We start from the raw sequence: 24,588 nt of genomic DNA, 5'->3' as shown, positions 1-24,588 counted from the left end.
GAATCAAGAATGAAGTATTTCCACGGAGGCCAAAGTAAGCCACAAGGTTTACTGATGGAAGGGCAGTGGTACTCCCCACCTTCAACATGATTTGCATCATGTAGAGTGTGGGTCCAACATGGCTCCATACCGACTTTTCACATACAGCGGAAAAACTTCTTAGTGTGATCTCTCCTGAGTTTTTAACATTTGTAATACAATCTAATAAAGCAAGCCTTCCAGATCTGGCCCTTATGCTGTCAGTTTGCTTTAGATAAAATACGTGAATGCTTTCAATTTGCCCATCTATAAAACAATGATCATTAGAGTTGTTCTCAACTTCTGAGAAGATTGCATGGATTCGGTGCTTTTTATGTAGGGCTTCAAAATTGTCTGTTGTGATCATTTGGATTCAAGATCATAGTTTTTTGGTTTTCAAAAATTTGAACTTTAGCCAGCTGTGGTGATGCACACCTCTAATCCTAGCACTTGGGAGGCAGAGGCAGGTAGATCTCTATGTGTTCAAGTCCAGCCTGGTCTACAAAGCGAATTCCAGGTCAGCCGGGCTGTTACACAAAGGAATCTTGTCTTGAAAAACAAACAAAAAATTTGAACTTTAACCTAACTGCATGGCAGTAGACTGATAACCAATATTTAAGTCATCCTGACTCTATATCCCCAGTGATAGGGGATTCTTTGAAAATGTATGTTTTCAGGACAAGTTCATAAGGACAGTGGCAAAGTCAACAACGAAAGTCTGGAGACTGGGAAATTTATGGATTGCCACCAAGTCAGCAGACTCAAGAAGGCTGGATCCAAAATCCACAGGCTGAGTATGGTGGCTCATGTATGTAACCCCAGCCCTTGAGAACCTGAGGCAGGAGGATTCTGAGTTTAAAGCCAACCTCAACCACACAGTGAGATCTTGTCAGAAAAAAAAAAAACCCAAAAAAATTTAAAAAATGACTTTAAGGGTTGGGGATTTAGCTCAGTGGTAGAGCGCTTGCCTAGCAAGCGCAAGGTCCTGGGTTCAATCCTCAGCTCAAAAAAAAAAAAAAAAAAAAAAAGACTTTAAAACAGTGGATCAGCTGAAAACATTTAATCATCAAATCATGGATCAGACATGTTTGCCCATAGCCTTTGTGCTGGGGGTCAGTGTCCTTGCTCAGCAGGCTCCTGGGACACCAGACACAGCAAGGTGAAGGTCCACTGCTGTGAGAAATTAATAGAAATTTCCAGAGTTAATATAAAAACAGGCTTTACCAGCCTTTTCTGTGTGCTAGGCATTGTCTAACTTCAACTGTAGGAACCTCTAAGGGTATCTGACTAATTGAAATTAACAAAGGTCCTGACCCCTAGGGAAGGCCACAACCACAGCCCTCTCACACTCAGAACTCCCTAGACAACTTAGAGCCCCATTCTCAACCTGAGCAGACAGCTAAAGACCACAGGTAAAAGTCACACTGAGGAGCAGGACAGTAGCTCCTCAGCCAAGAGCACCCATTGCTTTTGCAGAGGACCCAGGTTCAGTTCCCAGGACCCAAGTGGTGCCTCACAACCATCTATAATCTTAATTCCACAGAAACTAAAGCTACCTCCAGGCACACACGGGATGCACATGCATGTAAGACACTCATACACATAAAATAAATCTAAAAAATGTTTCAAAAGAAGCATTGAAAGCTGGGCGGTGGTGGCACATGCCTTAACTCTCGCCTCAAAATGAGAGTCATTTTCATTGTTTTTGTTTTCTTTGTTTTGAGAAAAAGCAACCTATGTGGCCCAGATTACCCCAACATCAACCAGGTGATGGCCATACTACCTGTCTGGGCTGAGGTTCAGGCCGGTGTCAAAAGCTCGGGCCACTAGGATCATGGATTGCCTGTCACCAGCTTCTGCTGCCTTCAGTAAGTAATCAAAGCCTTTTGCCTTGTTCTCTTCTGTCTCCTGTCAAAGAGAAAAGGCACAAACAGCAAATGAGTGTGTGGGGGAGACTGCAAAGGTTCCCTCGTCAACCCCCAGTTTCTTAAGTTGTGAGAGTTCTGGGCTGGGAAGCTCATGTCTATGGTGTTTAGTATATCAATGAACTTGTTCCCCTATCCCCACCATGGATTTAAGAAACTAAATTTTTTTTTTGCCAGGTGTGGTGGCATATACCTTTAATTCCAGCACTCAGGAGGCAGAGGTAGGAAACCTCCGAGTTTAGAGCCAGCCTGGTCTACAGAGAAAGTTCCAGGACAGCCAGGGCTACACACAGAAACCCTGTCTCAAAACAAAACCCTACATTTGTATTATGTTTACTTATTTATTTATTGTGTGTGAGTTTGCATGTGCCGCAGTGCACGCATGGAGGTCAGAAGACAATTGTGAGGGTTGGTCTTCCTTCCACCATGTGGGACCCAAGGACTGAATTCAGGTTGTCAGGGTTCGTGCAAGTGCCTTTCCCCACTGAGTGATCTGCTGGTCCAATTTCAAAATATCTTAACTAATCCAAAAAAGAAACACCATACCCCACAAATCACAAATTTTCCCTATATCCTTTTCTCTCCATCCTACCCCAGCCACAAGCAATGACATGTCCACTTTCTGTCTCTGTGGACTCTGGATGTGTCACATATATGGAATAGAATGATGTTGCAACACATGGGTTGCAACATATACCTGGACTTCATTCTCTCTCCGGATCAAACACTGCTCCATCTCATTGTCTTTATCCACTCATCCACTGATGGGAGAGCAATGCTGCTGTGACGCTCATATGCATACATGCACACAAATATGTGGGAACACATGGCTGTTTCAGACAGGGTCATACCATGCAGCTCAGGCTGACCTGGAATTCACAATCCTTCTGCCACAGCCCTCTGGGTACTGGGATGACAGGGTACATCACCATGCCTGGCTTTGCGTGCATGCGTGTGTGTGTGTGTGTGTGTGTGTGTGTGTGTGTGTGTGTGTGTGTGTGTGTGTTTTGTGGAGACTGTAAGAGACATGGTAATTTATCAGGGTGTGGTAATTTGCTATGAGGGTCTCAGGTAACTGGTGCACTTCTGAAACTACATCTGAGTAGCTGGGAAAATAGTTAACTTACTATTTAGAAAGTGAGAAGATGGCCCTGGTGGTGTGGCTCAGTGGTAGAGAGCTTATGTAGCATGTGCAAAGCCCTGGATTTCACCCCCAGCAAAGGAGACAAAGGATGAAGAGTATGAGAAGAAAGAAGGGGAGAGTGAAAAGGAGGGCGTCATGAATACAGAAGGAAAAGGCAGGAGAGACATTTTTGCTGTCAATTTTTTGGGGAGGAGGGGAGGGGGAGACAGGGTTTCTCTATGTAATAGCCCCAGCTCTACTGGAACTTGCCATGTAGAGCAGGCTGGCCTTGAACTCAGAGATCCACCTGCCTCTGCCTCCCATATGCTGGGATTAAAGGTGTGCACCACCACCGCCTAGCTACTGTAAACGTTTTTATATTAAAATTATTAGGGGCCAGGAAGATGGCCCAGCAGGCAAAAGAACCTGACATCAATCCTGACAGGCTGAGTTTGACCTTGGGACTCACAGGGTAGGGAGAAACCGTTACCACAAGTTCTCCTCTGATCTCCATGCACATTGTGGGGGTGTGCATGAGCCTTAACACGTGCACACGAACACTTGAAATAATACATCCATTACCTGTTCAGAATGTGAAACAAAGGTCTCCAGCACATCTCTCCCTCCTCTGCTAGTCTGGGATCCACCCCGTCACTGGCCACAGACAGCTCTGAAGATGGCTGTGCCCTGAGCCTGTGTTGAGTTCAGCTTTGCCCAGCCTTTCATTTTTTTTTTTTTTTGGTGTTTTTAGACAGGGTTTCTCTCTGTGTAGTTTTGGTGCCTGTCCTAGATCTCGCTCTGTAGACCAAGCTGGCCTCGAACTCACAGAGATCCGCCTGGCTCTGCCTCCGGAGTGCTGGGATTAAAGGCGTGCGCCACTATCGCCCGGCTCAGCCTCCTTTCTAGTCACAGCCTCCACCAGCAGATAGGACAGATGGCCACAGATAAGGACAGACACACCCACCAAGGCCTCTCAATCTCTCTCCCCGGAAGCTTTTCAGGCTCTGTCCCCTGGAAACTATATTCCTAAGCTTTTGTAGGCCCTGCCCATCCACCTCTTTCCTCCTGTGCCCAAGGACCAGGAAAGGAGGGAGGGGGTAAACCCGAAACCTTTTCTGCCACATCACCATCTCACTGTTTCAGCTCCCAGCTGGCTGACTCCAGCCCCAGCTCCTGAACCGCCTCACCCCCACATTCCAGCGCTAATGACCTGTCATCATTTTGCTTCTCAACTCTAAGCTTGAGTGTGTATGGTTTCTCTAAGGGCACAGCTCACCCCCACACTGGGCCTGGCTCACTCCCACCTGGCCTCTGTGTCTCACATGGCCAGCCCTATGTCCATCCATCCCTGCATGAATGAGAAGCTCCTGAGTGCCAGGCTCTGCTGCAGCTATTGCACTGTGGCCTGAAGCATGATTGATCGAGAGGGTCATATAGACCCATCAAAGCCCCGTGAAGGGCTCCTCCTCATTTATTTCCTCCAGGGCTTGTTTCTCCTTGCATATCCCGTCATTTATTCCCTGGATCTGGGACTTGTCACCACCCACTTACCGACCAATGATGGAGATCAATTCTACCTCTGAAGTGATTAATCCCAAACCAAAAATCAGATTTTTTTTTTTTCCTGAGACAGAGTTTCTCTGTGCAGCTCTAGCTGCCCTGGATCTCACTCTATAGCCCAGGCTAGCTTCAAACTCATGATCTTCCAGCCTCAGCCTCCTGAGTTCTGGGATTACAAGTGTGAGCCACCATGCCTGTCTGCCCACAAATGTCCTCCACAGTTGAAGCTAGGCACAGTGGCCCACACTTAGAATCCCAGCACTCAGGAGGTACAGGCAGGTAGATCTTTGTGAGTTAAGGCCAGCCTAGTCTACATAGTGAGTTCTAGAACAGAGCTACATAGTCAGGTCCTGTCTCGAAAAAAACAAAAATCCTCCAGTAGGTGACCACCAGGATGGGGGCAGTAAGTGACAGACTGCCTGAGCCCTCCACTTTAGGTTGGGTCCGCACCTCTCCTCACCTTCAGAGAGACATCAGCCAGGATGTGGTGGGGCAGCTGAGAGTACATGAGTCCCAGGCCCACGATGGCCTCCAGTTCTCCCAGGTCAGCTGCATGCTCCAGATGGAAGATGGCTGACTCTCGGTCCCATTCCTCATTCTTCTCACAGAAGCGCCCGCCCTCGTGGTATCGTACCATGGCCAGATGGACCTGCCACACAAATTGCAGTGTTGGTCTGGCTGCCTGGGAGGCCAAAGCCATGCCCAGGGGCAGCCCAGCCAGCCTGCAAGAAGAAGCAATTAGTGGAGAGGAGCAGTGAGTCCTGGGCTCTGGAACGGGCATCACCCATACCTTCCCCAAAACAGACTTCCCGATTTTCCTTTCAAGGTCCAAAGCATTTAGCCTTTGCACTTCAAGGGCCACAGCCGAGGGCCTCGGCAGGTGCAGGCGGGAGGGATTGAGCAGGTTCCACGTCTCCACACAGACCTGATGGGAGAGACCAGGTGGATGGAGTTTAAAGGTCAGAGAAGTGAGTGGCTGGGACCGGATGTGCTGTCACAAGGAGAAAGCTGCCATGAAAACAGGAGGCTGGCTGGCAAGGGGAAGGAACCCCAAGTGGCATCAAACTTTACTGTACAAGACTGGCCCCAATTCTTTTGGTTTGTTTCTGACAATTTGAACAAGAGCCTTGTTATGTAGTCCAGATGGACCTTGAACTCACTATGTAGCTTAGGCTGTCTTGCATTCATGATCGTTCTTCCTCAGACTCTAAAGTGCTGGGATTACAAGGAAGCATCCCCACCCCGCAGGGCTTCAATTCATTCATTCATTCTTTCTTTTTTTTTTTTTTTCTGTTTTGTTTTGTTTTGTTTCTGGGTAGCCCTGACTGTCCTGGAACTCACTCTGTAGGCCAGGCTGCCCTCGAACTCAGATTCAACTGCCACTAGCTCATGGGTACGATTAAGGGCAGCAACAGGACACAATGACCAGCAGAAGAGGCCACAGTAGCCCTGAGAGACACTTCCCTCTCATTCGTCAGCCTGGAGCTGCAGCTGGGGTTTGAGGCCAAGCCTTCTCCTGGGCTCTTCCTCACACCAGGCCCCTGCAAAGACTGACTCCCACAAACACACTTGCTTTCTCTGTGAGTCACCCAACATGAAGTGAGCAGCATCCACGAGGTACTTCATGGAACACAGGCAGCTAAATGCCCTGCAGCCCTGAAGCAAGCAGGACCCCGCCCAGCACGTCAATAGTAACTCAGCTGAGAAAGCAACTGTCCTGCTCCAGGCTGAGGCGGCTTCATCTGCCCATCAGCAGGGAAAGGAATTCGGCCAGCTGTTAGAGGCCAGCTGTCAGACGGGTGCCCCTGGGCTCCGGGTATGGGGAACAGGCTTTCGGCGGAGGAAGGACTCTGCAGGCCGGAGGGACTCAATTTAGCAAACGGTGAGGAGCGGGATGTTCACAATGTGTTGGAGAATCCGAGAATAACAAGGGCAGAAGGGCTGGCCTTTCCTAAACATGCCTGACAGCAGTCATCACTCAGACACTTGCCACACACACAGTGGCCAAAAGACAAGGGCACTAAAAACAGTGGGCGAAATCACCCCCAGCTCATGTTTCAAGTATATATGAAACATACATGATGAACCTCCTGGTTAGACTTTGGGTTCCTCTCAAGTTGTCTAACTGTGTATATGCCAAGTATCCCCAAATATTTTTTTTAATCTAAAATGTGAGATTGGGATGACGGTTCAGTGAGTGGTCCAAACATCTGCTGGACAAGTATGAGGAGCGAAGTTCCTATGCCCAGAAGTCTGGCAGGAGTGGCAGCCTGCCTGCAATTACAGCCCCAGCAGGCAGAGACTGATTCTCAGAGCAAGCTGACTACTAAAACTAGCCAGGTCAGTGAGCTCTGGGTTTGACTGAGAGACCTTGCCTTGAAGAATAAGGTATAAAAGCAATAAAAAAAAAATAATCCCCAATATCAACCTTGGATTCCACATGCATGGCCACACACATGTATGTACACACATGAAAAAGGGAAATGGAGAAATAATCTGAAACCCAAAGCATTTCTGATCCCAAGCATTTTGAATAAGGAACACATCCTGGAGTATCCAGGGAACTGGGGGAAAGTTGCCCAGGACTCTAGGTTTCGCATATGAAAGAGGTGACAGCTTAGCAAACATCTCACTGGGAGAAAGATGAGGCAAGGAGAGAGTGGCAGATGCTGTGACCTTCCTGTCAGGCCCTCGAACACATGAGCTTCCTTGTTATCTTCTTCCAGGACCATCTCTTTCCCCCTCGCCAGGAACCTCTTGCCACCCTGCCCAGGACATGACCTCCAACCTACCCTTTGCAAAATGGATATGCACAAGGTGCAGGGGCAGGCAGTGTGTCGGGAGGAGGGCAGAGCACATGAGCCGGAAGAGGCAGGCCTGTTCCCATGGGTACATACCCGTCCACAGCTGCCCAGGCTGTCCTCATCGGATTCACGTCTTTGGTTGTTGTTAGAGTGGCCCTGTAAGGGAACAGAAAATGAGTGATTGTAGGGGAGACCTTCCTCGCAGAAGCCAATCCCTGGGGAGCAGGACCAGCCCTCCCAGGGTCCCTCCTCTAGGACACAAGTTCAACGCTCCCCAGGTGAAGCTGGAACCATCGTCTGCAGAGCTGAGGAGTTCATAGTCTTCTGATCTCTGTATGAACAGACTGACCCCAGCCTACCGGCTTTGGCATGAAGCCATTGGAGAAATAGTAGCTAGTTCTTCCTCTGGCCTACCTTCCTCCTGCATGCTTATGTTCATAATTATATAGCGGAGACCAGGGCCTTCCATTCAACAGGCCTTACTATACAGGTTCCATTTTGGTGCACGGTGAAGTCTCTGAGGGGCTGAGACTATGGAAGCCACCTCCACTCAGAGACAGCTGGGAGGGAGACAGAGGAAGCAGGGTTGAGACTCCCCAGGACTGCCAGGGTTGTACCTTGGACCCTCCAGCTACATCAGCACCAGTGAAGCCTATTACCCAGCATCCTCTCTGCTCCGCAACCAAACCTTCCAGCTCCAAAGATTTCTCTGCCATTTTCTTGCCTTTGTTTTTTGTTTGTTTTATGGCTGTTGCCCTTTTAGAGACAGGGTATCCTTAGCCCAGGCTGGCCCTGAACATAACCCTCTCCAGTGTGTGACCATGACCAGCCTGCTTGTCAGTGTCAACCTTATATCCAAGCCTCTCTCTCTTCCCCTTCCTCATTCTGGTCCACATCACCCTCTTCCCTGCATCTGCTGCTCTCTGAAGTCTGGTTGGAGGTTTTTAAAAGTATGGCTTTTAATCTTCCTTGTTCTCAGGACCAGCTCTGATTTGCCTGTTAGCTTTTTATCCCAATGGATAACAACAGATGAGGCAACAGAGGTCTCTAGTCTTAGGGTCTGGGGGTGCTTACGTGTTCTCGGGGCTCAGGATCATCCAGGTCACTTCGCTTCTCACTTGGGCAGCCGCTGTCCCCACTGTCCTGCAGAGAGAGGACAAGCTTAGGGTGATGACTTCTGGAGTCATCTGTCATCTCTGTTTCATCACCTCATTCAACAGTCTTCTTCCTGCTCCTGCTGCTCAAGGGACCAGAAAGCCGTCAATAGTAGTAGCAAAGAACGCAGGCCCTGGAACCGGGTGCCTGGACACAACCCCTGGCTTTGACACTCGCCAGTCAAGACCTGGGCAATCGATCAACTTCTCTGAGCTTTAGTTTCCTTGGCTGTGGGATCCATTCTAGTACCTGCATTGAAGGACTGTTATAGTTTGGAACGCACCCCCAAAATGTTCCCAGCTAGTTGTGCTATTGAGAGGTGGATGTATCGTGGGACTGCTAACCTCACCCGTGGGGTAACCCAGCGAGGAGTTGGTAGCTGAGAGGGATACTAGGATAATGTGGGGCCTAGTCAGAGGAAGCAGGTCACTGGAGCACACCTCTGAATACCTTTTACCCCTCTGGTTTCTTTGCTGCCCCTCTCTGTTTGCTGGCCACCATAAGGTGAGCAACTTCTGCCACACCCTTCTGCCCTTGTGTCCTGCAGCGTCACACAGTACTAAAGAAGCCAATTAACATAGGGCTGAAGCCAGGAAAGAGGGGGTGAGATAAGTCTTTCTCATTTATTTAGATTGTCTCTGTTTCTGTTTTGAGACAGGGGCTCATGTAACCCAGGCTGGCTTTAAACTCATGATGTCACCAAGGATGACCTTGAACTTGTGATCCTTCTGCCTCTACAAGTGCTGGGATTACAGGTGTACACCGCTACACCCCGTTTCTGTAGTTCTGGGGCTTGAACTCAGGGCTTCATGCATGCTAGGCAAGTATTCTTTCTACCCACTAAGCACATCCTCAGCCCCCATCTAGTTCCAGAATACAATCTATTGTAAAGGGAATTAGAAAAATCTATCTCATACATCTTGAGAATTAAGTGAGAAATAAACCAAAGCTCTTTAAAATACCATCTGGCCAAGATGATGGTTCCAAACAGCAGCCAAAAACGAACTTGAACCTGGGGGGGCAATCTGAGAGATACTCAAAGCAGACCTGGGTGGGGCTGCCTCCATCAGCCTTAAGCCCTCTTTTCCACACCCCCCCCCGGGGACGGCAGCCAGACCCTCCCTCCTCTCCACTCACCCGGTGACTGTCCATGCGGTCATGGTCTCTAGGGCCCATGTTATCGAGGTCACCAAACACTGGCCAATCTGAGCAAGGACAAGCAAAGGTGATGTAGGACATGCCCAAGAGTCGCATGTAGCCTGCCTACAGCACATGGCATCTGCACCAAACCTCACTATGCAGCCCAACTCCTGGCAATCCTCCTGCCTCAGCCTCCCAAGTGCTGGGGTTACAACTGTGCATCACCATGTCTAGCATTTTACTTTTATCATTTATTTATTTATTTATTTATTTATTTATTTATTTATTTATTTATTTATTTTGTTGTTTTGAGACAGGGTTTCTCTATGTAACCTTGGCTGTCCTGGGACTAGCTCTATAGACCCAGGCTGGCCACGAACTCAGAGAGAACCGCCTGCCTCAGCCTCCCCAGTGCTGGGATTAAAGGTGTGCGCCACAACTGCCCAGCTACTTTTAATTTTTAAAGAGAAGCATCACATAGGAAAAAGGTATTATCGCCCCTGAAGAGCTACAGTTCTTTCTCAATTCCTTCCAAGCCTGCCACTTGATAGCCATGGGATCTGTGTCTCTGAAATGTACATAGATATACATATCTAAACAAGGTGCAGCTATGATGGGAGAGAAGCCACCCGTTCATGTGGGGCCCAGAGTATGCGTCACAGCATGGCTTTCGAGCCAACTGTCTCCTGGCAGTCATCTTGTTCCGTCTCCTGTCCTAAGCAAGCTGCAGTCTGACCCATCTGGCTCATCTTTTTGCTGTTGTTTCAGACAGCAGCTCATGTAACCCTGGCTGTTGTGGAATTCACTATGTAGACCAGGCTAGTCTTGAACCCACAGAGATCCACCTGCCTCAGTCTTCCGAGTGCTGGAATAAGCAGGTGGCCATCACACACAGAAGGCTGACCATTCTAATTAAGTCTGTAACAATGTGGGCTGGGAAATCTCAATGGAAGAGAATAGGCCAAGCAAGAATGAGGCCTGGGGTTTGGGATTTAGCTCAATGGTAGAGCGCTTGCCTAGCAAGCACAAGGCCCTGGGTTCGGTCTTCAGCTCTGAAAAAACAAAAAACAAAAAACAAAAAACCAACAACAACAAAAAAGAATAAGGCCTGTGTTCAACTCCAGCATACACCCATGTACATACAGTTCATAAAAACAGCTTTTACATTTTTAAATAGCTTTTTAATATTTTTAAAAAGCATTTTATGGCACATGCCTCTATCCAGGGAGCCACCTTCCAGCTTCAGCTTCATTCCTTTGACTTACTGCTGTTAACACGTTTCCTGATGCAGAATAACTCAGATTCGACCATGATGGGCTGGTAGATTTTGTTAGTACTTTACTTTTTACAAAGATTATCTTGGGGAGGTGTGGTTGTTCTGTTTTAGTTTTTGAGAGACTTAACTAGGTAGCCCTGGCTGGCCTGGAACTTGCTATGAAAATCAGGCTGGCCTCAAACTTAAGAGATTTCCCTGCCTCTGTCTCAGTCATGGACTGGTACACTATAACTGGCTTATTCACAGTCTGTACCCTGTAGAGGATAGCCATCCCAGCATTGGCCTGGAAGTTCCAACCCCCATTGAGGCTTCGGTAATGGTCATGCCCACAAGGCAGGGCGGAGGAGGAAGCGGAAGAGGAGGAGAGGAGGTCTCTCTTGGTTCCGGGACCCTGGACGCTGGAGGTAGACCGAGCAGAGTTCTCCAGAGAACACCGCCAGACTGCGCTATACCTTTGCCAGACCCTGCAACCTATCCCTTCATTTGTAAGTTACCCCACAAAATAAACCTCCCTTTTAACTACGTGGAGTGGCCTTAATAATTTCACCAATAGTGCCCTGCGCTTGTAATGACGCTGAGCTGGAGTGTTCTCTCTTGCGTTCTGTCAGATGCCGGCTTTGCTAGCTTCATAAACCACACCAAGGTGGGTAGTCTCCCTGTCTACCACAGACTGTTTTCATACACTGGATGGTTGCATCTTGGAAGTCTGTCCTCTGAACTCACCAATAGAGCCGTCTGGGCTAAACGTCTCATTTTCTACTGTGAGTGAAACCTGTTTAGCTCTGCTCTACCTGGTGCCTGCCCCTGGGATCACAATACCCAGGACTTACGGAGGTGGTCCAGTTTCTGGCTGTGAGGTGTGGCTGAAGAGGGGGAGGAAGGCAGAGAGTCAAAGGTCACGTCGCTCATGTTCTCATCCCCAGAGTTCTCTGAAAGGTGAAGGCGCAAGGGGGGTCGGCTGCCAGGGAGTGTCCTCATGCAGGGGCTCCCACACTTCTCCTCTGTCCCCCTCAAGATGGTCTTGGCTGATTGCTGGGGACATTAATGGGAATATTCGTGTCATGAAAGTAGGGAGTGGAGGGTTCCTCTAAACCCCAAAACCTTTTCATCCATGGCTTTTATACATGCCTAAGAGAGAATCTTATTTTAAAAGCAGTTTGGGACTAACCCTATGGTGTCCAAGAAGGGGTATATGGATGGAGCTCAAAGGGGCTACTAGCCCCTGTTTCCTGGAGCACTGGTGTGCTCCATGATACCCAGAGGCCAAAACTGTTTTTTTGCCAATAGACTCCTGAATTGGTTCGTGTAGGAAGAGTAAGCTGGCGGGTCCCACTGTACACAGTTGGCAGGCCCAGGGGGCCAGGTCTAGTCACTCATTTGTTAGTGCACATGGGGACACACACTTCCTGTCTCTTCTCTTTCTGCCCCTTTTCCTCACTCTGGTCACAAACAGGCCAGAGCCAAGACAACGCCACCCCACAGGAAGCAGTGCCTGCCTTTGTGGTGGCAGAATCGCCGGCCGGTTGGAGTGAATTGCCACTGAGTACTCACCAACAGCTTGGTGCTCTGATTCACCACAGCCTGCTCCCGTGGGGAGAGGTCAAAGGGCACAAGGCCCATGCTCTTGCAAATCCGGTTGCAGGCATGAGAATAGAAGAAGAGAGCCATTCCCCGGACACCTGCAGGCAGAACAGGGGTGTCTGGTGTCTTACTTTTGCCTAGTGACAAAGGACAGTGGAGACATGGAAATGTGGACAGGACAGGCAGAAAAAAAATGCTGAACTGGAGGGGTGGGGGATCAGACAAACCAAGTTCCCACCCCCATAATCTCAAGGAAGGCCCAACAGTGTCTCAGTGTGTTCCCCTTGGATGGAGAAAGAACCAAGAGCTTTTAGGGGAGCATGGTCTCCATGGACATGGGCTGGCTCTCCCCACTTACCGAGGTTGCCATCTCCAAAGTCAGTGCCTGTCTCAGTGTGGATCTGTGGGTCAGTGTAAAGGTCACCCACACCCTGGATGTCCACCACAATCAGCTGATGACCAGAACGCTCAAATGTGAAGTGGCTGAAAGCCTATGTGTAGGGGACAGGAAGAGAAGGTAGTTGTAACAGACCAGATTGTGGACTAGGCAGATGCTGGCCTGCTGCTGTGCTGCAGGCTTTAATGCTCAGGTCTGCCTGGCGAGGGCATTCTCTGCAACAAGAGTTTTATAGAGTAAAAGACAGAAGGAGGATCTGCTCAACTCTGCAAAACCCTCAGGATTACAGGTTTATGGCCATCTTAGGGCTGCTGAAAGACACCAGCACAGAGTGGCAGGTGTGTTGCTTTAAAAAACAATCTTGTGAAATGACTTAGTGGTTAAACCATTTGCCATGCAAACATGAGGACCAGAACCTGGATCCCCAGAACTCATATAAATGTTGGGTGCAGATATAGGTCTACCCTTAGGTCCAGCTTTAGACTGTGGAGATGGGATCCTCAGAGCAAGCTGACTACAAAGACTAGCCATATCCGTGAGCTCTGGGTTTGACTGAGACACCCTGAATCAAAGAATAAGGTATAAGAGTGATCGAGGATGATCCCCAACATCACAGGACACACACAGGTGCACACACATGCAGACACATGGCACATGTACACTGCAGACAAACACATGGAAAGGGGCGGGGCAGTCTTTTTAGGGGCTGGGGATACTGGTGTGTGGTAGGGCAGGTGCTTAGCATGTTGGAGCACTGGGTTCACTCATGTTCCAATGGATGTGAGGAGCCTCTGAGGATGTAAGACCCCACCCACAGGGATCTCCCTGTCTAGGGTTGGGCCTTCCCCAGGGGATGGAGGATGAAAGTGTGAGGTGAGAGCAAGCCCAGGGCCTCACCTGTGGCGTTAGTCGGATGTTGTCATCACGGACAAAGCCTGAGTTGGAATTATACTTGATGTATTTGCCCTCAATGTAGTGCTCCAGGTGGAAGAGGGGCTGGCCTGGCCTATTCTTCAGCTCAATTATGCACATCTGCATGATATCCACCTGGGGGAAGAGCAGGGAGCAGGGTCAGGTGGGAGGCCTGGGCTGGGAGCACACTGCTCATCTGGGCACAGACCAGCACCCCAAGTTTCACCATCACCCTCGTAGCCAGCCAGCGGTGTAGGAGGGAGACAGACGGGGTTCACGCACCTGTTTCGGGGGCTTGTGCCGATTGTACTCCTCCCCCCAGAGCTTGGCCTCCATCTGGAGTTGGACGTCCTCAAAGTACACGCTCCTGTCCACCGGCTCGATGTAGCGTTTGGCCACGTAGTTGGAGGCCCCCTTCCATTGCTGGGCATGTAAAAAGTTGGAAAGTTTCTTCCTGGGGAGGAAGACGAGGGAGAGCCTGTCTCGAACTCAGCAGTCCACTGCAGAAACAACCTTGAGATCTCAGAATAACTAGGCCCTGTCTGACATGGCTAGGTGGAGGAAGAACAGGGTACAGGGGTAGAGGAAAGGAAATATCCCCACTCCTCCAGAAGGGCTAAGGACCAGTGTCTGGGACCTCCCATCCCATTCTCTATGCCTCCACAGCCCTACAATGGGGCCAGTGTGGGGTTCAACAGACACCGGATGGAGAACTTGGGCAACAGGGAGGCACAGACCACTTGTCTCCAGCCTTTGGTTGGAAATTACCACCCCCCACTCCCACCCCCCCACAACGCCCAGTCTTAGCAAAAGGAGTCTTTTAGGAGTCTTGGCAAAAGTCCCAGGCCAAGTCACTTACGTCCTGAAGCACTCTCTCATTGCTCCACGGCCAAAGGGCTGAAAGACAGAACAGAGTCATCAGTGCCCATACCCCCATGATCCCCACTGTCACTGCCTACCCAGCAAGGTGTCCTGTACATTACCTCAATCCTAATAACCCTAGGCTGTCCCTCCTGAACCTCAGTACCAAAGCCACACAGGCCTTTCAGCCTGGAGACTGCTGGGATGAGGAGGACCCCTGATCCATCATCTCAGCCCCATGGAAGAACCCACAGTGCTGGGAATGGGCACTGCATGACAAAGGCTGCTTTTCAGTCCTTGCTTTGCCTCTCTGCTTCCTGGCCACCATCCGGTGAATAGGCCTCCTCTGCCACGTGCTTCTGATGGAATGTAATGAGCCCACACAGGTCCTAAGCATCAGGGCCAACAGACCACGAATTGCAAGTTCTGAAACCATGAGCCAGGTGTGGTGACTCGTGCCTTTGATCCCAGCACTCAGGAGGCAGAGGCAGGCGGACCTCTGAATTCAAGTCCAGCCTGGTTTAACAAAGCAAGTTTTAGGACAGCCAGGGCTGGATAGAAAAACCCTGTCAAAAAACAAAACAAAACAAAAAACCCCAACAACAACAAAATGATTGTGTAGAGAATTGGGTCACAGGTATAAAAAGCTGAATAATGCTATCTCAAAATAATGCTATTTCAAAACAGAAGGGAAAAAAATAACTCAGCAGTTAAGAACTCTTTCTGTCTTACAGAGGACCTGAGTTCAGCTCCCAGCATCCATGTTATGCAGCTCACAACCACCTATAACTCTAGCTCCAGGGCCCTTTTCTGGCCTCTGGGGGGCACTGCGTACGTGTGTACACACACACACACACACACACACACACACACACACACACACACACTTAAAAATATGAAGATACAGAAAGAAGGAAAACAGTAAAAACAGAGAGGAGGGAGGAGAGAGGCAGGTTACCTCAGTGACCACTAGTAACCTGCCACACCAAGCACTGGGTCTGTTCATTCAACGAAATGCTCACACAGCAAAGCAAAAGATGGGAACTGTTGGAGCCGGAGAGATGGCTCAAGGGTTAAGGACACTGGCTGTTCTTCCAGAGGACCTGGGTTCAATTCCCAGCACCCACACAGCAAGCAGCTCACAACTGTCTGTAATTCTAATCCCAGGAGACCCAAAACCCACGGCAAAACACTAATGCACATAAAATAAAAAAATATTTAAATTATTTTAAGAAATGGAAAATGCTGAGTAAAAGAAACCATACTCAAAAGGCGCAATGACAGAAATGAAAACCTTAGGACAGGGTTTGGGACAGTGTTGAGCCTTGGTGGGTGAGCAGTGACTGAGAGAAGCCTGTGGGGACAAGATGTATGCTTTGCTTGCTTCTTGGTGTGGGGATGGAACCCAGCACCTCCCACATGCCGAGGACTTACACACCAATGAGGTATAGCTTCTTTACTGTTTCTCCTGAGAGTGTGTTACATTCTAAGAGGTCCCCTCACTGCGCAGGAAGAGCCCTTTTTTTTCCAGTCCTGTTTCTTTTTTCTTTGCAGGAGGCTGGTTGCAGCTACTCAATGTGTTTAGTAGCTTAAACAAACGAACAAAAAAACAGGGTAGTGCCATGCAAACCAGTCCACTGGCAGTGACCCACTGAGACGTCTTCATGACATCTTTGTGTATGAAGGGCCTAAAGCCGAGCTTATCTACATTACAGAAAGTGAGCTGGGGTTTCCAAGAGTTCAGGTGATGGAGGAATGGGGTGGCCAGGGAGGGTAAGAATGTTCTTCCTGGGCCATCATCAGTCCATGTTGGGATTTGGGTTGGCTTGATCGCAAGCAGGACGTGTGAAGGTGTGAGTGTGCCTCAGGGATTCGACCCCTGGGGGGCAGTCCATGCTCCAGCGTGTGGCCCCATGAACATACAAATGGGCTCTATGGATTTAAACAGAGTATATGAGAACTGAATATGTTTTTCTTTCTTTTTGCAGTGCTGGGGGTGGATACCAAGGTCCTGTGCATGCTATACAAGCATGCCCCCACTGACCTGCAGCCTGAACCATGTAAATGAAGTGAGCAGTGTGTGTGTGTGTGGTATGTGGGATATGTGTTAATGAAAGAGTATTTAAAAACACAGAATGCTGGCTGGGGAGACAGCTCAGTGAGTAAAATGCCTGAAGCCGAGCACAACAAAAGGAGCATCCGGGAAACCCCCATGATAAAGAGAGAACCAAATGCTGTCCTTGGACCTCCACATGTGCATGGCAGCATGCATGCCCTCATGCACACGTGCCCTCACGCACAAATAATTAAATTTTTTTTTAATCTAATAAGAATTAAAAAGTATAATATAGTGCCAGGGGATGGCTCAGAAAGTTGAAGTTCTTGCCACTTAGCCTGAAAACATGAACTCCACCCCTGGGATCCATATGAAGAAAAGAAAGAAAACAAGTTGTCCTCTGACCAACACACACACACACACACACACACACACACACACACACACACAGTGTGCTCGAGTGCGCAAAATAAATAAATAAAATACAACTAAAAAAAATAATATGTGGACAACACAGGAAAAACCCCAAAAATAAAAATTAAAGTGGGTTTACAGTATGCATGCAGGAGACCGAGGCAGGAAGTTGTGAGTTTGAGACCAACCACAGTGAATGTGATGCTGCTTAGCCTGGCCTGCAAAGGCCAACTCTGTCTGTTTCTCTCACATGCACACACAATAAATAAATGAAAACAAAAAACAAAATTAAATATAGGGCAGTTTGGAAGGAGGGCACTGAAAATGGCTTGGGAAAAGTCCCTACCAGGCCCTGTCCCCTCACAGCTCAGGTTTCTGCTTACCTGAGATGCCATCTTGATCAGAACCTCGTCTTTCAGCCATTCCCCGGTGACAGCGTTGTACCTACAGAGATCAGAGCCCTCCTAGAGCATCCTGGTCCTGCCCCTCACTAGCTCAAACACTCCCGGGCTCTCTATGGGCCTCAGGACCCAGTCTGCTCTGCACCTGGGCCAACAGGCTTGCTCAGTCTTGGGGTGGGTCCCCACACCTTCTTCCCTCTCTCCCAGGCTCTGCCCATGACCTCAGGGGGACTTGCCTTTCCTCAGACACACTTATTCCTTCTGTGTGGTGTTGCCAAGACCAGCACCTCCTGCTGGGCTCTTGCCTGGCTTGCTCTGCTCTTTTATTAGGCCACAAGTCCACAAAAGAGGCCCGGGTCTGTCTTGCTCACCACAGGGCCTAGTGTGTGTAGATGCTTAATAAACATGCATTGGATGGATGACTGAAGATATAAATATCCTTATAACTGATCTACATAACTGTTAGGTCTCAGACAGTCCAACAAGCAATCCACATATCCTACGGGACTACAGGAGGATCTCTGAACATATGGACTGCCCGAGACGGAACAGTAACAAACAGCAGGTTCCGGAGATGGAGGGAGGCAGCAGTCTCTCAGTTTTGCCAAGCACTGGGCCAGGTGCAGCCCACACAGGTAGACACAGCTCCCGAGAGGTAAGGACTGTCACAGCACAAGTAGGGGGCAGGGGAAGAGTTACCTCGGAGGCAAGATAAGAAAGAGTGTGGAGGAAACATGGAGGAAATGATAGAGGGAAGCCGGGAAGAAAGGGGGATGGATTGAGAGACGAACGTGTGAGACAGGCAGAGAGAGGTGTGGAGAGGTGGAGAGTGGCATGGCAGGAAAGATGAGGGAGAGCGATGGAAGAACGGAGGAAGAAGAGGTGGGAGGGGAGAGGTGGTCCCACAATACCCCCATCCTCACTCTCTCAGGAATTCTCTTCCCAGAGCAAATCTGGCAGCCTCAGGCCTGGTGGAGTTCCAACCTCAGTGAGTCACTACAGCAGGAACCAACCCTTATCTCTGGCCAGTGGCCTCCTGGCTCAGAACACCCAGACCTGGGAAAACAGGTTTGTCAGAACTGGAAACCTGAGCAGGAAGAACAGGCAGGTTACCTCCCTAGGCTCAGAGGAGGAGGGCTCTCCCAGGCTGGCAATCCGCCTGCAGCCAGTGTGAGGCAAGCACTGTGTTCTCCATAGTCCATTGAGAGAGGGAGGCCATAGATGTACCACCCACTCCCTTACCTCCACTCTGAGAGACACCCAGAAGCTGGGGAAGGGGGTCAGGGTGCAACCTTGAAAGGTCTTGTTTGCTGCTTACAACCACTAACACCATAAAAGGAAGAGTCAGCCAGGACTGGTGACAGAGATCTGTAACCCCAGCTACTTTCAAAGGTGAGGCAGAAGAATAGCCAAGTTGGAGGTCTGCCTGGGCTATATAGTAAGTTCAAAGTCAGCCTAGGCCAACTTGGGGGGACCTTATCTTAAAATAAAAATAAAATGAAGGCTGGGAATGGGGACCACAGGCAGAACACCTGTCTAGTATATAGGAAGCCCTAGGTTCAATCCCCAGTAATGCAGTAAGAAACGCAGGAATGATTCAATGCCTAGTGCATCTAAAGCTCATGGAGTTCACGATATGCTGGGTTCTCCCCCCCCCCCCCCCTGTTTTTTTTGAGACAGGGTTTCTCTCTGTAGCTTTGGAGGCTGTCCTGGATCTTGCTCTGTAGACCAGGCTGGCCTTGAACTCACAGAGATCAGCCTGCTTCTGCCTCCAGGATGCTTGGATTAAAGGCATGCGCCACCACTGCTCGGCGACGCTGGGTTCTTAAACAGATGGTTTCATTTCATCTTTGCAGAGACCCTGAGATGGCGACAGTTACTATGCTTGTTTTACAGAAACTGGCTCAGAGCATCAGGATTCAAACTCAGGCATTTGTAAAGCAGACTCTAGCTCTCAACCACCCTGGAAACAGTTCAGAGGGACAGGAAACCTGTCCTAAACAGAGGGCCAGCTTGTACCAAGGCTTAAAAAAATCTTAAAAATCTATGGCCAGAGAAAGAGGCATCAGGTTTAGAAATTTCAGAATGTTTCAGACAGCCATGCCTGGCATACTCTCATTGGCAGCCTGGGTAGCATAAACTCAGGCAATTAGTTAGGAAATAAACAGTTCAGCCTGGTCTAAGATCCCAGCTGGGCTTCAAGACACAGAACCATAGGGCCCCTCTTTCCCTGGTGATCCTCAGGGCCTAGACACGGTGTCACCAGCTTGCTACCCTAGTGCTCTTGCAGGTTGAGAGAGGTCCAACCCATGCTGACCTCTCCTGACCCCACACTGGGAGGTAGGAGAGGAGGTGCGGGGCTGGGGTGGGGAGGTGAGGGGGTGGGGGGGTTGGGGAGGGACGATGACAGACGACACACGACTCTGCAGCCATCTCCTTGAAGGACAGGAGCAGGAATGATGGAAGAGGACAGGGTGTGCTAGCCAAAGAAGAATGTCACTGCCAGTGACCATGCATTAAAACCTGCTGCGCTGTCTGGTATTTGCAAGGACAAGCATTGGGAGGATGGTGTAGCAAGTCAGAAGGAACCTGGATCCCTGGGCTGCCCTGTCGAGCTCTGCTCAACTCTCAAGCACCTTCAAATGGAGGATCAATGCACCTTTGCTGCACAAAATGCTCCCCCTTCCTTATCCAAAACATCTAGGATGAAAAGTTTTCCACGTTGCAGACTGATTCCAACTATGGATGTTAGTACAGGCTTAACTGGTTGGGCCTCTCTGACAACCCTACATGCTACAGAATCTGAAACTGGGGTACTGTATTAGTTCCTTTTCTTTAACCAGAAGCAGGACCCATGATGCTCCACCCCCACCCCACAAGAACCGCTCGAAGCCCCTGGGACAAATTGCTGACCTGTGCCGAGTAGCATGTTCTGTGGCGATGTCCTCCAGATGGAACTCGGCCCAGGGGTCAGGCATGTGCTTGGCCTTCTCAATCGCGTGCTTCCAGGCTTCCTGCAGAAGGCAAAGGGAGCATTAGGCCCAGGCCAGGGGCGGCCAGCCGCCTCTTCCCCAGTTAGGTCCCCCGGGGAGGACCACAGCATCCCAAAGAAAGGATTCCCATCCGCTGTCCTCCCAACAACAGTCCCGGGGGGGGGGACCCAGTGTGTTCTCATGGGCTCAGCCTACAGATAGAAGTCTCCGACATGTTAATTATACTCACTCGCTGCCAAAAAGCTGAAAGTGAAAATAAGCCTTTCTGAGGGCTGGAGAGATGGTTCAGTGGTTAAGAGCATGCACTGTTCTTGCAGAGGACCTGGGTTTGGTTTGATGAGCAGCCAGCCACATTACACAGCTCACAGCTGAGTCTAACTCCAGCTCAAGGGATCTGGTATCCTCTTCCAGCCTTCTCAGGTATCAAAGCCTGTGCGCGTGCGCGCGCGCACACACACACACACACACACACACACACACACACACACACACGTTTTCTTTTGTCTTTTTTTTTTTTTTTTTAATAAAATATGATTGCTAGGCAGGCAAACTTCTGTGAGTTTGGGGCCAGCCTGGTCATCATAGTTCCAGGATAGTCAGAGCTGCAAAGTGAGACTGTCTCAATAAAAAAATAAAATATTATATTATATTGGGCTGGGGATATAGCTCAGTGATAGAGTGTTGGCCTAGTATATACAAGGCCCTGGGTTTGAGCCCCAGAAAATGCTCCTTTCATTCATTCAAACAAGTGTAAGCATTTTTAGTGAGTGCACGTCAGGACACAGATTTCCTGATGTGACAACACTACAAATACTTCGTATAAAAGGCACCCTGCTAGAAAGCTATGATGGGGGGAGGGGAGCCAACAACAAAACCCCCATTCCTTAACTCTCCCAGCAGCTCCTGCATCCAGGAATCAACCTCACAGCAGGGTAACTAAGCTCACTCTCACACGAATTCAAGGTGCATCCTGTCATCTGGCAGAAATGAACCCAACCTAAGCGCTATGGCAAGGAGTGCTTAAGCAGGTTCTTACTACCTTCATGTAAAAGGCTAAGAAGCTAGGTACAGTGGTGCACAGCTGTAGTCGCAGCCCTGGGAAGCTGAGGCAGGTGGATTGCCATGAGTTTGAGGTCAGCCTGGGTTACATAAAGAGTGCCAGGGTGGACAGGGCTACATAGAGCTGGCTCAAAACACGGAAGAATGGGGAGGAGGATGAAGAGAAAGAGAGGAAGAGGAGGAGAAGGAAGAAAGGCTGTTAAAAGGCTGTATGGTATGTGCTATGGTCTGAGTATGGCCCTCAAGCCTCGTGTGTTGGAAACTCAATCCCTGAACTCCCATAGAGATGATATTTAGAGATGGGATCCTTGGGAGCAGATTAGGAATAGAGGAGGCCAGGGAGACAGAGCCCCCTGCCAGCCCCACAACGACACCAGTGGCTTTATGAGAAGAGGAAGAGACCAGGGTTAATACAGTCACTGTATCTCATCACGAGACTCCCTCTGCCATGTTATGACTCTGCAGGACAAGGCTCTTGCCAGATGCCAGAAGATGCCAGATAGGCTCTTGGATGTCCCAGGATCCAATCTTAAACTTCTACTTAAAAAGACTTTTTTAAAATTAATTGTCCCCTCCCCGCTGTTTTCCTTCTTGAGTCAGGGTTTCATAGTATAGTCCTAGCTGTCCTAGAATTCCCTCCGTAGATCAGCTGGCCTCAGACTCACAGAGATCCTCCTGCCTGCACCTCCTGAGTGCTGGGATCAGAGGTGTGAGCCAAGACACCCATCCAGCAGCTCTTCTTTATAAACTGCCGCAGCTGTTTTGTTACAGCAGCAGACCACAGACTGACTTAGCAGCTTCCCAGCTGAACTTTCTCCAGTCGTTTTACTGCTTTGGGGATACCAAAGCAGAATCTTCCCTGCCCTTTCCGAACCAATATCCTCAGTCCATGGTGCTCTGAATCTTCACTACCCTTTTGCTCTCTAAGAAACTCAGATCTTTGCCCCAAAGGAACTTAAATCTTCGCTTTAGAATCATCAAGACCCCAAATTCCCCCCACAGGGGAAGATAATAGGTAGGAGGCATCATCTGGTGAGACAGGCCAGAAGGGGCTCTGAGACAGGAAAGGGGCAGTCAAGGGACAGCAATTTCAGATGGCCTTTGCCACCACCGGTATCCTTCAGTGCGCCAGCCATCCTTGGAAGAAGCCCAGCTTCCCAGGCCTCAGCAGAGCTAGCCGCACAGTGCCCACCCTCCTAGCATGAACCCCTCACTGGGATCCTGCTAAAAATAGAAGTCTTCAGGGAAAGCAGCTGAGACTTCACAACACACACACATACATACACTGACAGACAGAGAGAGAGACAGACAGACAGAGACAGAGAGAGAGAGAGAGAGAGAGAGAGAGAGAGAGAGAGAGAGAGAGAGAGAGAGAGAGAACCAGAGCTCCCTTGCAAGAGGCTTTCCAGTCTCTGCAAAGCCCCTAATTGTTTTCCTTCTCGTCTAGAGGCTAATTTAAGATTAATGAAACTACATGGCAAATACAGAAAAGACCACAGCAGCCACTGTCCACGTACGCCTTCAGTGAGTTCTGTTTGATGCATTTTTAAAAATATGGTCGGAATCACACAGAAAACACATTACATCCTTTTGGGGGAGCAGATCCCTGGGACTTCATGCATTATTTAGAGGTCCTCACCACCACCGCCACCAACCCCCACCCCAAAAAGGACCGTCTGCTTCCTATGAAAACCACTACAGATTTCTGAATGAGAAAGTGGAGTCCTCCCAACAGCCTTTCGTGGGCTGATGCCTGCTGTAGACATTCAGCAGGTTTCCTCTCTGCCTTTGTTAACAGTGTGCATCGAGGGTGGCACACCCCGCTTCTGTTCTGAATCCTGCTTTCCGCACATAACTTTCCACTCTTAGACGCCCTCCCGGCTTGTGTGTACAGACTGCCTCCTTCCCAGGGCGTGGGATACAGACTGTGTAGATGTACCCTACACATCTGCCCCCCGAGACTGTACTTGGATGCCTTCCAGTACGCCCCAGTACAAACAGTGCTGATGCTAGCTAGCATCTTTACCTCTACAACTCTGCATACTCGTGCAAGATCTCAGGAGGAGAGAGTTTTGTTTCTTTGTTGTCAGTGTAAATACTGGACCAGATTTACAGTCTGGGGGCCTGGGAAACAGGTCAGTGTAGCAGAGTACTCAGCCCTGGGTTCAAGACTCAGCAGTGAAAAAAAAAAATTAGAAATTGCCCCAAAATGTACTTGTAAGTTACACTCCAAGCAGCGGTAAATATGTCACTCAAGTTTTAATGGGAGATTACGACAAGGGAGTGCAAAGTTTACACATTTGCAACAGTGTAGAGTAATGCACTATGTGAGTTCACTCCTACGGAATTGGCTTGCACTCACTTTTCCCTCTTATGAATGACTCCCCGCAGATAAGCTGACATCCAAAATCATTTCAGAATTTCAATCCCTGTATTTTAAAAGGCACATCACTGTCTCCACTTATGTTTCAGCAGCTGGGAGTGGCTCATCTGTCTGTCTGGAGAAGCGGAGGCTGCCTGTCCTTCTGAGCATGTCTCTACCTGTGGAGACATGGTTCTCTGGCTGTGTCTGTCTTGAATGACGACTCCACCACTACCTACACCACCACCACCACCAAGGGCTGCCCCACTCAGGGGTGGATTATCCACAGAAGTCATCTGGCTAGACTCAGGAGCACCAACCAAAACCGTAGTTAAAGGGTTGGGGCGGTGGCTAACAGGTACACTGCTTGCCTGAAACACACGAGGTCCCAGGTTCTATCCCCACCACCACTAAAAACAAAAACAAAGAAGGAAGACAGCACTTTACAGGTGAGGGTGTGGTGTTGGAGGAAGGTAGATAACAAAAGTGACCTTTTCCAAACTCAGGAATCATTCCACACATCGCCAGCCACAGGTGGCTTAATGCAACTG

The 24,588-nt window shown here is 49.3% G+C and overlaps 1 protein-coding gene across 1 annotated transcript; it reads right to left on the bottom strand.

The window, feature by feature from the left end:
* Positions 1-1,767: 1,767 nt before the first annotated feature.
* Positions 1,768-24,228, bottom strand: Eef2k (eukaryotic elongation factor 2 kinase). The gene is made up of 15 exons (XM_036177406.1): positions 24,217-24,228; positions 20,537-20,637; positions 17,606-17,666; positions 14,751-14,788; positions 14,174-14,345; positions 13,877-14,026; positions 12,941-13,073; positions 12,553-12,680; positions 11,832-12,033; positions 9,723-9,790; positions 8,505-8,573; positions 7,524-7,586; positions 5,417-5,551; positions 5,087-5,275; positions 1,768-1,926 (listed from the first exon to the last, which is right to left on the bottom strand). The coding sequence occupies exons 1-15, from the start codon at positions 24,226-24,228 to the stop codon at positions 1,798-1,800; spliced, it is 1,650 nt and encodes a 549-aa protein (XP_036033299.1). The 3' UTR covers positions 1,768-1,797.
* Positions 24,229-24,588: the final 360 nt, after the last annotated feature.

This window comes from Onychomys torridus, chromosome 1 (genome assembly GCF_903995425.1).
Source record: "Onychomys torridus chromosome 1, mOncTor1.1, whole genome shotgun sequence".
NCBI lineage: Eukaryota > Metazoa > Chordata > Mammalia > Rodentia > Cricetidae > Onychomys > Onychomys torridus.
The sequence above is the reverse complement of the archived record's forward strand: the minus strand, read 5'-3'. Positions and strand labels throughout refer to the sequence as shown.